General features: G+C 42.5%; 1 protein-coding gene across 6 annotated transcripts in view; it reads right to left on the reverse strand.

Moving 5' to 3' along the window:
• LOC128758496 (receptor tyrosine-protein kinase erbB-4-like) overlaps window positions 1-16,681 on the reverse strand; it is a 225,157-nt gene that overhangs the window by 90,184 nt on the left and 118,292 nt on the right. For 5 of the 6 annotated variants that reach the window (XM_053864526.1, XM_053864491.1, XM_053864500.1 and 2 more), the window contains exon 3: window positions 2,577-2,763. In XM_053864526.1, coding sequence (XP_053720501.1) covers window positions 2,577-2,763 — 187 coding nt within the window. Of the gene's footprint in view, window positions 1-2,576; window positions 2,764-16,681 lie in introns of those variants that run through there. The other variant, XM_053864517.1, reaches the window with a different exon arrangement.

Genomic DNA, 16,681 nt, shown 5'->3' on the forward strand with positions numbered 1-16,681 from the left:
CACATATCTTTCATAAATGAATTGACTAAATGAGGGACAACCTCACTCAGGAAGGCACTTAAATCTCCTGAAGGAGCTCAAATGGATGTTGGATGTGAAATGGTCAAATGGATGCCTCTGCGTTTGACAAGCTCAGTATGACAGCATTCTGGCCAGACTGTCCCAACTCCTTCATCACCATGCTCTGACTCCATAAAAAAACTGCTTAATGCACTAAATCTGTCATGTACTTTAATGCGATTCACCCGTAGAGTTACTGATATCGATCACCAAAACACTCCAGCAAAGTCAAAGGCGACAGGTGAATTTGTGTTCTCCAACATTGATTGGAAATAAACAGCAAAAACATTTTGGAACGCTCCTGCTTCACAAGTTACAAAAGGACATTGAAATTAACGTGGCTTTGGTGTGAAGTATTTGACAGTGAATTGCCTGCAGCGGTCGCTTGCAGGGTGGATGCACAGTGAATTACATTGCCCAAAGGAGAGTGGTGCAGATCGATGCCAGAGAAGAAGCCTCTGGCTCATGACAACAAAGGGATATAAAACCCAGGCATCCTAGTGGTTTGACTGCATGTGATCCTATCCGTGGTGGATTCAAACCTGGTTTGTTACGTTGCACTGTTAGTCTGGCACGCAGACTAAATCAAAAAGAATGAAAGAAAAAAAAGGAGAAAAAAAAAACAGTTAAGGGATGATTAGCAATGATTTGGTAAAAACATAAAGAATTTTTTTTTTGTTCTGTACAGGACATGTTTCTCAATTCCCAGAAGAACATTGGTTTCATCCTGACATTACAAACAAAAAGGTAAACAAAAATAAATAGGGAAAAAGCCCCTTTATAACTTGAAAATAAACTTGGATCAACAAACAGTAAGTGATATTTAATAATATGCTCCATCCACTTAAAAGAAAATACCTGGTGATTTTCCACCTCTACCAAACCCTGGAGGCTGTAAATAATGCCCCCTGCTGTGAGAGTCTCACGTTCAGAAACATTTTGACGTCGTCAAAGAAAGAGCAAGTAAGTGGAACAGTGTTTCACTCATATGCCTAAAGTGATCAGCATTTGTGTTACTGTCGACTGCAACGATCCACACTTAAGTTTACCGATGTGTCAACATGAAATAATTCATTATGAAAGTAGAATAATTCTTCTCTTCTCAGTTCCTGTTCGACCCCTCAGATCAAGTTGTGAGGAGTGTTTCGTGTGTATGTTTGACGTGGCATTGATGCACACACTGGCATTCATCCATTTATTCAGTCATTCAAGACAATAAGGGTTACGGACTCTCTATTGAGAGTGAATGAAGCTCAATGGTTTACCACTTAATGCAAGGGTCAGGAACCTATGGCTCGCGAGAGTCTGGCTCTTTGAACTGCTCTCTGACATCAGAGCTCGGAGAGCAAAATGCTGTCAAACAAACAGCCATTTCTCTGACTGCATTCAATTTAACCATCCTGTTTGACTGTTCAATATGTAGTAGCACGTGAGGTGCCATCACCCTCAACAGCCAGCTCAGTACCAGTGACCTCCCATGATGCGCTGCAGCCCAGTCAACCAATCACAGTCGTGCATGCTGCTTTCATCCATATTCATTCCGCCTACTTGTCTTCAGAGCGCTCCGATTCTCAGCTGACTGGCTGTGGAGGCGGAGCCATGGTGTAGCGATTAACCACTGTGAACTGCACAGCATCATGGGAACTGTTTGGGTCACCGTAGCTGAGTTTGTTATGGGACCATTGCTGCACTGCCCAATGTAATGTCACAGCAGCATTAGCAGCATATGCGGCACTGAGGTCCCGGAAGAGTGAGTTTGACGTCACTGTTTCACAGAACCATTCAGTATCACTAAATAACAATAGACATCAGTTGGTAAAATATAAAACAGATGTCTGGGGGAAATACAAACCATCATAGTGATGAGTGGTTGTTCATCCTGTTACACTAAGTGTCAGTTTATGTCTGAAAACTGTTGCTGATTCCATGCCAATAGGGAGACTATCTTGGGGGCAATGATAATGGCAGAGCCACTATACAAGATGGCAAAGCACCTGCTACCAAAACTCTTCCAAAGAAGTAGGAGTAGCGAAATACACTGCTGAAATATCACCACAAAAACAATGTCTGTTTAACTATCCTGACAAGAAATGATGGCCGCAACTAAACTGGCAAGAGAGCGTATTAAGGCACGGGGCTGACAGGGATTTAGGTCAGGACGAAAACGTACCCAAACTAATAAGAGAACAATTGCCAACTACAGCGCCTTGGGCTGCCGCCACACAATATCACACTTGTAAATAAAACATAACTGATATCCCCCAAAAAACGCAAATTCTTGGTTTAAAAAAATAAATAAATAGCACAGAACCCAATTCCTTATTAAAACATTCCCACTGAAACTGTAGCACTGACTGCTTAATGCTTTTTTCAAAAATACGGAATAAACAGAACTAAAAAATGCTCAGAGAGCACTTGAATTCACTGACTGGTGTCAGAAAAGAAAAAAAAATCATGCCTGTGTCATATCCATCAACTATGCTTAAAGTTGCAGAGGTTGAAGAAAACAAACGGACCTGTGAGGTTGCGCAAGCCGAGCTGTCTCAGGCCGTACGAGCCGTCCCATCTGTAGTTGAGGAAGATCGCCAAAGAGTAGCGTCCGTTGTACAGTTTGGTTCCTCTGATAATCCGCAGATTCTCCAGCGGCAGGTAGTCAAACTGGTTCAGAGCCACCAGCACGTATCCCGTCACCTCCCGGATTGACTGCAAAGAGAGACAAATATCAACATTGATCAATTGTCATTTCTATATCTTCTTCTTTCTGTTTCGGCTTCTCCCTTCAGGGGTGGCCACAGCAGATCATCCTCCTCCATCTCACCCTGTCCTCTGCTTCCTCTTCTCTCAAACCTACAAACCTCACGTCCTCCTTCACCACCTCCATAAAGCTCCTCTTTGGCCTTCCTCTCCACCTTCTGCCTGGCAGTTCCAACCTTAACATCTTTCTACCAGTGTATTTTTTCTACATCTTAATAGTGCTTTTTTTCTCCCTGGTGATATTTTTATTCATGTTAAATAGCTGACACACCGTGTGCATTGGTCACCTGATTCTGAAATCTCTTTTAAAATTACAATTTGACACCAGCTATAGAAAAAGAGAGTCTGAGGATAGTCAACAAAGCATTAATAAAAATAAGTTGTCTGTAGTGGTCCAGCATTGAAACACATTCTACATATCTGTATATCTATCTTGTCTTGGTCAATGCTCACGTGATTTGTCCTTGATGTTCAAGCTTTTTCTTTGTATTTCATGTGAGGACTGGTGTCTGACTGCTGTGTTTGGGTGTGCTCATCTCCACATTAGTTTCCTCCACAGGCCATGTATATGTGCTTTATTCATTTATTTATTTTGTATACACTGTGTGTATGTGCGTTTGATCTTTTGTTTTCACTCTGTTTCAGATCTATATTTCTTGGTTGCATGGCGTTGTTTTCTTGTGTGGTTCTTTCAAAGTTCAGCGATGTGCTCTGGTCTGCCTTTGTGTGTATAGTTGTTGCTTTTTAAGCATATTAACAGAGCTGTCGTTGTCAGAGTGTGACTGCCTCTTGCACTTTGGTTTGACTCGGCATGACTCCTGACAGTGCTAGCACAGCGGACTAGCATGCAGAAGCTGAAGTAGTGGGGAGCAGGTGTGTTGATTGCTGAACGGTTCCAGCTGTGTGCTATTTCCGTAAAGTGCATGGAGGGATGGGGGACCAAACAAGAAAAGGCAGCGCTTCAGTTGTCCTGCAACATATTCACACTTTTCTGGTTTTCCATGTACCTATCTACCAGACCTGTTTAAGCCACCTCTGCTCTCATAAACCCATAAGAGACACCCTGCATTTGTTGGCAGGCAACGTAGGGGAACGACTTCAAACAAAATGGGACTTTTTCAGGCAATTTCCTTTTTTTCCATCATTGCCAACGTTTCCCTTTTTCCCATAAGGTCCAGATCAATTCAACCCCCATCTTCTGAGACTGTTTCTGTCTCCCCAATCTCCATGTGGTAAAGAAATAGTCATTATTAACTTTATCAAAGCCAAACGAAGCTGGTGAAGCGAAACGGAAGAGCTGCATGTGGCACATATTATAGTGTATTTTCATGTTCATTGAAGATCCTCTTTGAGTGCCGGTCTCCTGAGAGACCTAAAACACTTCTCTCTTTCAGTGCCTTGTTCAAAGCTAATAAATTAGGCGCCAACACAGAAAGTGTGGCTTTGAGGAATAGCTGCCTTCAAGATCAGTATTTACTGTTAAAATAGTAATGCTACTGTATGTTCCCCTTTGAAGTTTGAATTCAGATTTTAAACAAATTGTGTCATGATCGACTTGCTTTTATTTTTTCAGTTTCTGCAATCCACTAGACTTTCTCAAGCCCCATACTGTGCCAGAACAATGTTGTTCCTGAACAGGTAGAAGAGCTTGTAGTATTTATTTGTGGACTAGTTCAACTGCCACACGCTTTCTGTTTTTTCCTCTGCATAGTGACAGTGTTCTGACCACCTCGGAACTGGGAATTTCCGAGGAATTTACAAACATCCCGATGGCGTCATTGTGGATTTCTCAATCCCGAGTTCAAAATCCAAGACGGCTTCCCCGAACAAAACGGGACGTAGAAAATTCGAGTAAATGACAGAGACCTAAAACAGAGATGATGCGAATTTGTATTTCCTCACCATCTTGCAGGTTTGTAAATGGAAATGGAATGCATATTTATTATTGATGGGCTGATGAAGCTTCATGAAACAGTGTCCTTATTTTAGAGCCCACCAGATGGTGCTCTTGGTTTAAAAATTATGTGAAATTGTTGAATTGTTGTTACATTCCAAAGAGTTTAGAGCAGAGCGTACAATCTGGTGGCCTCTGAAAATAAGCCCATCACTAATATTTATCAAGAAGTTGCTTGTATTTGTACCACACACGCCCAGCTTCACTCCCTTAGCGTAATATATTGACGTTGGGAAAGTTGACTTTGGCGTTGTATACTGACACTGAAGGCAGCCTTCCGCGTTACATATTGAGACACTAGGTTTTCAATTTAACGTCATGTTCTGACTTCTGTGGCAGCGTGACACATTAAATAAACAAAATTAAATAAAAAAAAAAAAGACAGAGTTTGTGGTTAGATAAGGCATGGCTTGGTGCTCCATTCATTCTACTTAAAGCCTCTCAAACTGCCATGAGTTTAGACCCGGCAACGGATAAGCGGATGAGGATGGATGTTTGGACTTCCCGTCCAGTTTGGTGAAGCTGTCGGTTTTCCTTCCTTTAAATCTTTATAAGCGTATTAATAGTAACAAATAATTTGCTGATGTCATCATTTCAAGTCTGTTAGCATTCCATCAAAGAAGATGCCTGTGGGTTCTATTACACTTTCATAGTCACAAGCTAAACTGAGAGATACATGCAGGATGAGAGTAATTGCTGGTGTACACAATGTTCAAGTACTTAAATATACGATTCAGTACTTTTTTCGGAGAGAGGAATCACTTGGAAATACTTGCGGAAGAGTCATTAACTGGACACCTTTTACCTTTTAGCATCACATCTCAGACTCAGACGGGGAAACATGAAAACATGTTCACTCGCAAACTGGCATTGAAAAATACATCACATGAAACGTCATTGCTTCAAAGCGAGGGAAGTGAGGCTTGCTCCTGCAGAGATCAAACATGTACTCTGAGATTCCGTCTTATGGATAGTGGACAACTGGTAAAATGCTTTTTTTTTTTCACGAAAAGAGGCATCAGGGATAGAAAATACGAACGTCTAAGTTATTTGAAAGAAGAAAACATGATTCAACTTCACAGTAATGGAGGGGAAACAAACTGTTCTTTGAAGAAAATTAAATTGTGTCTCTACAAGTCTTGTTTTCATGTCACTTCAGTGGGTAGCAAGTGAACATAATTGAAGAGAAAACAGTCAAACTACTATATTGAGCTGTATATGAGGCTCAACGTGCACATTCTTTTTTCTTTTACTTCATTTACTATAGGAGCGACTGGTGCTATACTGTTCTTTAAATGGGTTTCAATATTACGTTGGAGATTCCCGATGTAATCCTACTCTCATCCTGAATCCTGGTCCTCCTTCCTCCGCTGTTGGGGCAACATTGGACCCATCACCAACAGTTTCTTAGATGAAGAATGAATCCAAAGTTCACTGCTGCTTCCTTTTCATTTTTTTTTTGTGAATTAGCTCAGCAAAACAAATAGTGACCTCCGTCGTGGCGTCGGGGAGGACGGGATGGCCGCTATGGAGGAGGGAGGAGTCTTCATTCTGACGTTCAATTTTCCAGTCCTACTGTCAGTGTCAGGGTGTGTTTTATTTATTTATTTATTTTTACGTGGCTCATGCCGCCTGTACCTAAAACCGCCACTGATTGGAATGGTGGGTTTGGTACCAGCGAACCTGGAAAAATACGGCACAATTGGGTAAGTAGACTGCGCTCAGCGTGCGAGCTTCTTGGCATTGACAAGGGGCCTTGTTAAAAAACAAACACACACAGCAGGGATCATTGAGGAATCCCTATGAGAGACAGAGGGGGACACAACATCAAAGTGTCCTGGCAGACATCAAAATAACTAGTGAATACATAAAAGATCTTTCCTTCTACCTCCTGTATATTCATGGGTCACAATATTTTCATGCGTTGACGCATAGCGCAAACGTGAATGGATGCAGGGGTCAGCGTCATTAACCTTTCGTATTGTGAAGTGTGTCGTATGCAGGTGCTGTGGAGGTGTTCCCGCGCTCCTGTCAGCTTTGTTTTGTTGATAAGGTGAAAACTCCATCTTAATTATGTTGCATCTCAGTGATGCATTCGACACTGTTGACCACAGAATCTTACTGGAGCGCCTCAGTCAAAGACACTGCTCTTAGTTGGTTCCAGTTACATCTCCCTGTCACCACGGGGAACGTCTCTTCATCCGCAGCCAGATTAACCAGAGGTGTGCCACAAGGTTCCATTTTAGGTCCCAGTCTATTTTCAATCTACATGCTGTCTATTGGACGAATCATCCAGCGTCACCACATCTGTCAGACACTGCTAGATGTCCCGAAGTCTGTGACAGAGCCTTTTATGTCAGGGCTCCTCCACTCTGGAACAGTCTGCCAGAGGAGATCCCAAACACAACATGCATCGCCACCTTTAAATCTCTGCTGAAAACTCTCCTCAACAGACTTGCATTGATGTAGAATCCTCCAAACATTTCCTTAGTTCTTGCTCACTGAAGGCCTAGCTATCTACCTCTGAGGTTGTCATGGTTGTTTAAATCCAGTGGCCTCTGAAAATAAGGACAACTGTTTCATGAAGCCTCATCAGCCCACCACTAATAATTATCAAGAAGTTGCTTGTATTCAGGCCACACACGCCCAGCTTCACTTCCATAGCGTAATATATTGATCCTCTATTACCCAATACACTGAAGGCAGCTTTCCATGTGGCATATTGACGCACTGCGTTTTCAATTTAATGTCATGTTCTGTCTTCTGTGGCAGCGCGATAAAATAAATAAACAATATAAGAGCCTTTTTCGCCTGGGCTCCTCCACTCTGGAACGGTCTGCCAGAGGAGATCCCAAACACAACATACGCCACCACCTTTAAATCCCTGCTGAAAAGTGTCCTTTATAGACATTGATGTAAAATCCTCCCAACATTTCCTTAGTTCTTGCTCACTGAAGATCTAGCTGTCCACCTTCGTGGACGAGCTAGTGCAAACATTCTTCAGTGTTTTTCCTTGTAATTGTGAAGAGCATTCTAAAAAAATAATAATACTAATAATACTCTATTATTATTATTACTATTATTATAAAGCCCAAACGTAGCTAACAAGGTGGGGCACGCCCACTATGGCGGCCACACATCATTGAGGTCCTAGGGCTTCATCCCATCAGGAATTTCAGCAGCTGCGATGACTAGAGTGTTATTTATGTTGAGAAGCAAGATGACTTTCAATGATACTTTTGCATATATGAAGAATGTGTCCTCATTAAATCCTTTTCATCAATGCGATAGAGGCAGGGAATAGAGAGAACGGCAGCAACAGCTTGTGAAGATATACTGATGCCCGCCGACAAGCACGCTATGAGGTGGTTAGAGGGAAGTCTAGGAGGAGCTATGCAGGGTTTGACTGTCAGCTGCAGACCTCTGGATAACACCTGTAGCAAGTGAAGGCCTGACATTCATCTGCATTTTGGGATAATAGCAGGCAACAGCTACATATTTGTGCTCAGGAAAACCTGCACAGCTGCCAGGTTTTCCTTTCATTGCACTAAGACAATAGCCAGGATGAGGAGAGTGGAGGAGCTTATTAGCCAAATTACAATTTGTCAGTCAGCGAGGGAGTGAAAAAAACAACACACCATGGGAACTGAAGAATCCAAATCGAAAGACTTTGTTTTGCAAAAAAAAAAAAAAAAACAAAGGCTCTGTTGCGCTTAACAGTGTGGCTGCTGATGCGTACTTCGAAAGTAATTCATATATTTATCATGTGCAACTTCATGCAGTCCATGACTCAGCTCCTGAAAGTACAGTGTGAGAAGAAAAAGCTGTTTTCTCTCAGGGATGTGGAAGAGGAGAGCCCTCAAGCAAACTGCAATATTTCATCACGTTGATCCAATTGTGACCCTGTGTTACCGCACTCGGCCTGGGCGAGCTGGTCCTGCTATCATGGCCAGCGCAAGACCTGCGGGTTTCTGCTGTCGGGAGGCAGCTCTCTTGCAGAACTCAGTTTTGGGAAGCACTTGAATGGTAAGACTTCATGGCAGCTCCACTGTGGCCCCCTTCCATGCCAGCCTCCGGAACCAACTGGCATCAACAAAGAAAAACGGTTCCTAGTTGCTTAGCAACCACAGCACGAGCGAGGAAACAAGTGGGGGAAACAGACAGGATTTTCTGTTGTAATTTACGTAATTCAATTAAAGGATTAGCCTCATTCTTACTCATTTTTCTTGCTTTGACGCCATTTAATTACCGCTCACTGCTATAATACACTTTTCATTCTGGGCGCATGCCATATCAGTTCTTTCTTAGCTGCCTTCCAGTATGCTGAAAGCCAAAACAGCCGGCGAGGACGGGGCCCCTGAGGGAAGTACATGCAAGCACCTGCGATTGCCCTCCTGCCGTATCAGCCGCTCAATGTTTCAGGAGCACAAACACAGGAGCTGAAGGAAGAGATGCAGACCACCACTACGTAACAGGCAGTGTGTGCACAAAACATCTGCACAAATACAGAGAATAACTGGAAATATTTGCTCTCTGGGATGAGATAAATTGATGCATACATTGATGTGAAAACATATCTTCCTTACACTATTGAACTGTGAAGTATCACTGTAGAATATCGAATTTCGGCCTTGTAAACATGTACTTTGAATTAACTTAAGAAAGGAAGAGAAAGGTCAAAGTGTGGAGGAGCACCCCAACCCTCCAAAACTCAGACATATGGGGGTTTGGTTTCTGTTCTTGTCTAGTGTGGTTTCAAGGGAACACTCCAACAGGTAGTCAGTCGATGGAAAGCCAAGTGGATCTGGTGAATTCAGACTTGGACTTAGAGTTTACAGGAGTGATAGGAAGATGAGGCTTCATGAAACAGGGTTCTTATTTTCCGAGGCCACCAGATGGCGCTCTCTGTTCTAAAATCTTGATGGATTTAAATAACCATTTCAATGACACCTCAATGTCATTTATAAACCAAGAGTGCCATCTGGTGGGCTCTGAAAATCAGGACACTGTTTCATGAAGCCTCATCAGCCCAGAACTACTTTACAGTGAAGTGATCAACAGCAAGTGTGTGAGTCTTGGGACAGAGTGTGCAGATAATCTTTGACTGGTGTTGAATCACTCCTACTTGGTCATGAGACAGTGGTGTGGCCGCTGAAGTGCAGGAACCTCTGTGGCTGGTGGAGCCAAGAAAATGACATTCAGGCTAACTTGATCAGAATTATATTGGTTATAAAAAGGTGCTTGTCGCATTTCTATGTCATAATTTGTTCTCTTCCTACAATGAAAATTCCATCCATCCTCCATCTTCATCCGCTTAGCCGTTGCTGCAGCTTCAGAAGGCCTCACCAAACAGCCTTCTCCTGGACAACATTCATCACCTCCAACTGAGGGATCCCAAGACGCTCCCAGGCCAGTGTAGAGATATAATCTCTCTACCTGGTCCTGGGTCGATCCCTCTGTCTCCTCCCAGCCTGAAGCACCTCCCAAGGAAAGATGCCCTTATTTGTCCTCCTCTGGATCATATTTGAGGAAACGTTTTCTGATCAGTCTTTGTGCACAGACCATTTTTTGTGTTACTTGCACAAATACCAAAAATGATCCCAACTCCAAGTGCTAAATAATCCTTGAAAACATTTTTGGATCCAAATGGTGAGCTCAAAAAGAATTGAAAATCCCTGTCCCATTTCACATACTTTCTGAAAATTCAACCCAAATCTGTCCATAACTTTTCAAGCTATTTTGAACAAACAAGGAAACATACCAACACCATTTGAAAACATAACCTCCTTGGTGGCAGGAAAAATGCTTGCTGTCATCTCAGGAAAAATTACAGTGTTTCATAATGTAGACAAGTGCAAACTGCTTTTCCATTTATTGAAGTTATTGAAAAATAGAAAATCCTTGTTCTTTTGATTAAAAACATCAACAGCACAAAGACCACTTCGTAGAGGGATTTTCAATTATAACTTCAACTCACAGTATTTATCCCTGAGACATAGTGAAAGGAGCAAGATAGTACATTGTGATAAAATGGTTAGAAAATGTTCAAATTAGTGTCAGTTGCTTTTACACGGCAGGCTCCTTTTATGAGCTATGTTATCTCTTTTGAGCATAGAGGTCTTAAATAGTGAGATAACCTCCTCCTACTCACAAAAAAAATACCACTAGGCACTGACTCAACTACCGCTGATGCCTTGCTATCTAATATGTCTTCCAGCTATTTTGTTTCCCCATCAATCGTCGGCAATTAGCAGGCTAGCAAACAACAACCAGCCGAAGAGTCTGTTGTTCTCCCAACAGGCTTGTTTAGTCTTTCAGTTCTACCTGTGAGCAAACCAAATTTTGCATGTTGCTAAATGGCTCTCTGCATTGAGGGCAACCAAGGGCCAGGAAAAGAGCTTTATTTACTCCACACAACACAATTATGAGAAAACACGACTGTTCCTGTGAAAACCAAGTGGAGGAGCTGCACAGGGACCTCGGTAGCCCCCAGGTATGTGTTTGTGGGCTGTGTTGGAGACAGAACAACACCGCGTGCATTGGTATACGCTGTCTGCAAAGTCAACACTTTTATCTATTAATGAATCAAGACTTGGTGATGATGGTGCACGTTGCTGCTGGGTCTGTGTCTCAGCAACTCGGCAACAGTTGGTGGAAGCGGAGAAAAAGCAGAAAAGAAAGCGGATAAATGAGCCTCAAAAGCATTCTGCTTGCTCCTATTTCTCAGCACAAGCTTAGGAACTTATCAACCACGTGCATTATAGTTTTGGGCAAATTTCAGTTGTCTATAACAATTTATTTAACAGCAAACTCTTGGAAACACTGGTCAATAAAGCCTGTGGATTAGCATGCTAATTCTAATCTCCTCAAATATGCCTATCAGGCTTTGCCCGATTATAAAACTTCAACATTTTTGTCAGTATCACCGTTTTTTTTTAAGTGGTAATTTAAGCTGACTTCAGTCACTCCAAGTGACTGGGTGAGAGTGTGGCCATAAAGACCGTCATGTAAGTGAGAAGTGTTTTATCAGAGAGGTGCTGATGAAGTAGGGCTGGGCGAGAACTAGTGGTGGGCAGATGAGGCTTCGTGAAACAGTGTCCCAACTTTCCGAGCTCATCAGATGGCGCTCTTGGTTTAAAAATTATGTGCGGTTTAATTGAAATAGTTGTTCCCTAAGATTATAGAGCAGAGAGCTCCATCTGGTGGCCTCTGAAAATAAGGACACTGTTTCATGAAGTCTCATCAGCCCATTATAGGTGAAAATGTATTGTACTTGATTTACCCAGGAAAACAATTCCCACGCTCATTGCAAACAGTACATTGCTGTGTCAGTGAAGGATCATCGACACATTCTCATTCGGTCAATGAATTGTGGGAAAATGAACAACAATAATCCTAATCTTTCTTCATTTTCGTTGAGGTACGGTTGGCAAACATGAGACATATTGCGGAGTGAAGACAGCACAGTTGGACCCCAAAATAAAACTGGCAGAGCAGTCTCACAGTATACTAACATGGCAGGGTTCTGTGAGAGAGTGAAACATCTTCTGTGTCTACACTTCACTTAACTATTGTACTTTAACCCATGTTGCCCCTTCCTATAATCCAGTGATGAAAAACTAAAGTATTATATAGCTGGCTTCTACTTGGCCAGTGGCAACAAGTAAAGCTTATTTCAAATTCTGTTTCAGAACATGCCAATAATCATTTATGCAATTGGGAGTTAATCTTACAGATTTAATTCACTAACAGCATGTTCTGAAACATCAAATGGGTCATTTTATTTAAAAATGTCGGCTATCTTAAACTGAGGAATCCATTCGCTCTGATGTTGGGTTGCAGGTTGCCGAGTCTGGGCTACAGAGCCACGTCAAAAACAGTTTCTTTAAGTCTGATGTTCCCATGAACACAGCTATGGGTCACCACTGATGCTGACAATACTATTCCATTCTGTTATATTTTAAGGGACAGTCGACGTAAGGGACTCATGCAAACATTGGGCTGAACATTGTTTGGACATTTGCCAGCGAGTCATAGTCCTCAGTTAAAAAGCCACGCGTGGTTGCGTACCCCATAAAATCTAGGCCTTCTATAGACCTGAGTCCGTTATAAAGCCAGAGCCTTTTGGCAATGCTACACACCCTTTTAAAGTCAGGAGGTGAATGGACGGTTAAGGTAGGGGCTCGGAAACTTCCCACCATCTAATTTGTATTTACTGTTTCTATTTTTAGTCGACATAATTGTCTTTCCCTCTCTGGACACATGTCCTACTATGTTTCTCCTGCTATGATTTGTAATGAAATACATTTGACTCATGTATTTACCGAACAGATAAGCCACGAAAGAAATAACCATTTCTCATTCTTCTCTGTGAAAAAGAACAAAGTGAGGGTGGATTACAATTGGACACCAATTTGCAGCGGTGTCACTCAATCTTACGTGTAAACATGAAATGCTTCATGTACATATATATACATACATATAGTACATATATAGATAGAGAGAGAGAGAGAGAGAGAGAGAGAGAGAGAGAGAGAGAGAGAGAGAGAGAGAGAGAGGGGGATTAATAGCTGTGAGATTTTGGCATATTACAGCAGAGGAAGTACACATTCTCTGAAAGTATGAAGGTGCCAATATTAGATGCAAGCGCTGGGATTCATACTACAGTGAATATGTGTCATTTCAATCCATACACAGCACAGCCACCGACTGAAGGAGAGTTCAGTGGAGCAAGTCGGCCAGAAGACCGCTGACTCTCTCAGGTTTCGTCCTCCTGGGGTAACAATGTGTATCCTCCACACAAAGGTAAAGTCAATGAGCAGACTGGGAGCTGTTTACCAAATTGCATCAAAGCACGTCTTCACCTTGTGCTACTGCTAAGAACACTTGACTTTCAAGATGAAAAAAACATGAGGAAGTAGGATTATTGACTTTGCAATAAATGACAGCAAATGATACATAACTGAGAAAATGACTTTGACTCTTTCCGCAGAGGAGAGATGCTCTTCAAACATCTTGACTTGTGATGCCCTGACTAATGAACCAACGGGTTTGTGGATTGACGCGGGCCTGAATATCTCACCCACTTCTGTATGGACGACATCAAACATGGAGCGAGGAAGGTTTTGAACCCAAAGACACGTTTCATGTGGGCTTCAAATCCACTCCTTCAAGGTGTTATAGCTCGCCGACCTTCACTTTTGAGAAAATAAAAGTCACTGTACACAGCCAAAAAAGCTCAAAGTCTTTTTGAAAGGTCAAAAGTCTGTGCCCAGGTTGAGCCTCAAAATGAATTTTGAATTGACAGACTGTTTATTGTTGGCAGTTTATCAGCTAATTGAATTCTTTTCCGTAGTCCACATTGAATATTTGCTAGTTTTAACAGTAAATATTGACACTAGTGGCAAGATTTTAAATTGTAGTGAAATACCGTGACTTGGACAAGGTTAGCCAGAGCCAGAGCATAGAGGAGGCTCTCTCCCGCCACACCACTTCCTCAATGTAAACAAACACTGTAAACAAACCGCCACACCAACATGGTGGTTTGAGGCTGGACTTTGTTCAATACATCTGTTTCACGTCACTTTGATACAAACCATAACCAGCTACAATAAGTGCTTTTGTTTGTGTTGTGTGTGTTAGTGTTTTCACAGTTGGCACAGAGATGGATGATGCGGATGGACTCATGTTTGTCAGCGATAACGTTGCTTGATATATCATGTACTGTACCCATACTGTACACAGTGAATGAAAATTCATAATCAATTGGAATGGAATTTCATTCGGAACAAGCCGAACTGGATGTCGTGCCGAATAACTTGTTTACATGAAGCTTTTTCATTCATATCGAGCATTTATTCCGAGAGGTCCAGGCCATTGCAGCAATTGTCTCAGAAAAAGTTCCAGGACTGGTGCCATAAAAAATGTATCAAACCCAAACTACAATCTAAGAGTCTTCCCCCTGGAGTATGTAAGTGTGATCTTGGCTCTCTGCAGCCAACATGATTTTATATATATATACAGTCTGTTTCAGGTTGTAAAGCACTGAGCACAGAGCGACGTGCAAACTTGAAGCGTCTGGTACGGTTGGGAAAACTCTGTCAGAAGCATTGGGGCTGCTGCAGCACGTCTACGCAATGAGACAATGTCTCGCTCACGTGTTTTTGAATGGTGGCATCAGCCAAACAGCCAACTGATGATCGCCACACACCATATGCCCGACACACTCAGTATTGACCTCTGTCCTGGTCATTGAGGGTCTTCCAGGGGTCGTTTTCCACATCCTCACATAATGCTTTAAATCTTCTGCACCATTCAAAAACAGCATGACATGGTCTTATCCCACTACACGTGCTGCAGCAATGCTTCTGATGGAGTTTTCCCAACCGTACTAGAAACTTCAAGTTTGTATGCTGCTCTGCGCTCAGTGCTAGACGACAGAGTCGATGTGTATAGAATCAAGTGGGAAAAGCTTGATGGCTGCACAGAGCTAAGATCAAACTTACATACTCCAGGACGGTCACAGTGAAGGGCAAGGTTCTTAGCTGAAAGTTTAGGTTTGAAATAAATGTTTTCTGGCACCAGTCTTGGAACCTAGGGCCCCATTCAGCTTGTTTTAGGGGCTTTTATATTACTGTGATGGATCCCAAAGGAGCACAGTCGTGTTTAATTCAATAAAGTGCTACTTATATCTAAGCACGAATGTCTCCTTTTCTTCTGATGGCATTCACCAGTCTCACCTACTCGTGCCCCGCCACCACCATTGGGGGCCAGGCTTTACCACAGCTGCAAGTGAAAATTATTGCTCATGAAACAGTGTCCTTATTTTCGGAACCCACAAGATGGCGCTGCTTGTTCTAATCTTTATCAAAATCCTTGGATTTTAACAGCCATTTCAATGAAACCTCACATCATTTTTAAACCAAGAGCACCATCTGGTGGGCTCTGAAAATTATTCCACAGTTTCATGAAGCCTCATCAGACCATCCCTACAGGTCTGTACAGTTCACATGAACAAGGCTTAAACCGGAGTCATGCAGCATTATTAACTTCCCACATGTGTGGACACACATATATCTTACATATGCACTAGAGATGGGCCGATGAGGCTTCATGAAACAGTGTCCTAATTTTCAGAGCACGCCAGATAACACTGACAACTGTGAAATCATTGGATTTAAACAACCATTTCAATAAAACCTCACATCAGAGTGCCATCTGGTGGGCTCTGAACTGGTAAAGCCTCATGAAGCCTCATCAGCCCAGCACTAATATGTGGAAATGGTTTTTAATGATGATGTAGAAATGTTGCTGTACGTTTGCTGTAAGTAAACCACATATTCATAGACAGTGAAAATCTGATCGATTTCACACGAGGCATTTTGACATCATGCCAAAGAAGAGGTTCACGTTTTGTTCACATACAAAAGTCTGTACAGATGGAAATGAAGTACCCGGCCCCAAACACTGGACAATGCTGACCATGACTCTCTGTTTGTTTCAGGGGAAGGGTGGGGGAAAGGAGGGCTGTTGAGCCTCCAGCAGCCGCTGTGCTCCTGACTTTATCATCTAGGACAACCCAGCCATCTCATATGAGTGAGAATCATAATCCCCATCCATGAGGCGTCAGTGTTGTCAAGACACATTAAACCAAAGACCCGCAGTCTGAAAATTAAAACCACCAAAGGGTAGTTTGTGGCCAAATTAGCAGACTGAAGTACGACTGTGACAGTGCAGTACAGAGTGGGATGGCCCGGCTCCAGTGGCAACACGAATCCATTAGTCATGAGGCAAAGCTGTTGTAGCAACAGTGGCGTATGGCATTATGGTTTTTGCCTTTGGGGAGACCATATGCAGTTATGTGACAAAGCTTGTGCTCGTCAGCCACTGGCACAGTCTGCTCACATGGCAGCG

This window comes from Synchiropus splendidus, chromosome 1 (genome assembly GCF_027744825.2).
Source record: "Synchiropus splendidus isolate RoL2022-P1 chromosome 1, RoL_Sspl_1.0, whole genome shotgun sequence".
In the NCBI taxonomy this organism is placed as follows: domain Eukaryota; kingdom Metazoa; phylum Chordata; class Actinopteri; order Syngnathiformes; family Callionymidae; genus Synchiropus; species Synchiropus splendidus.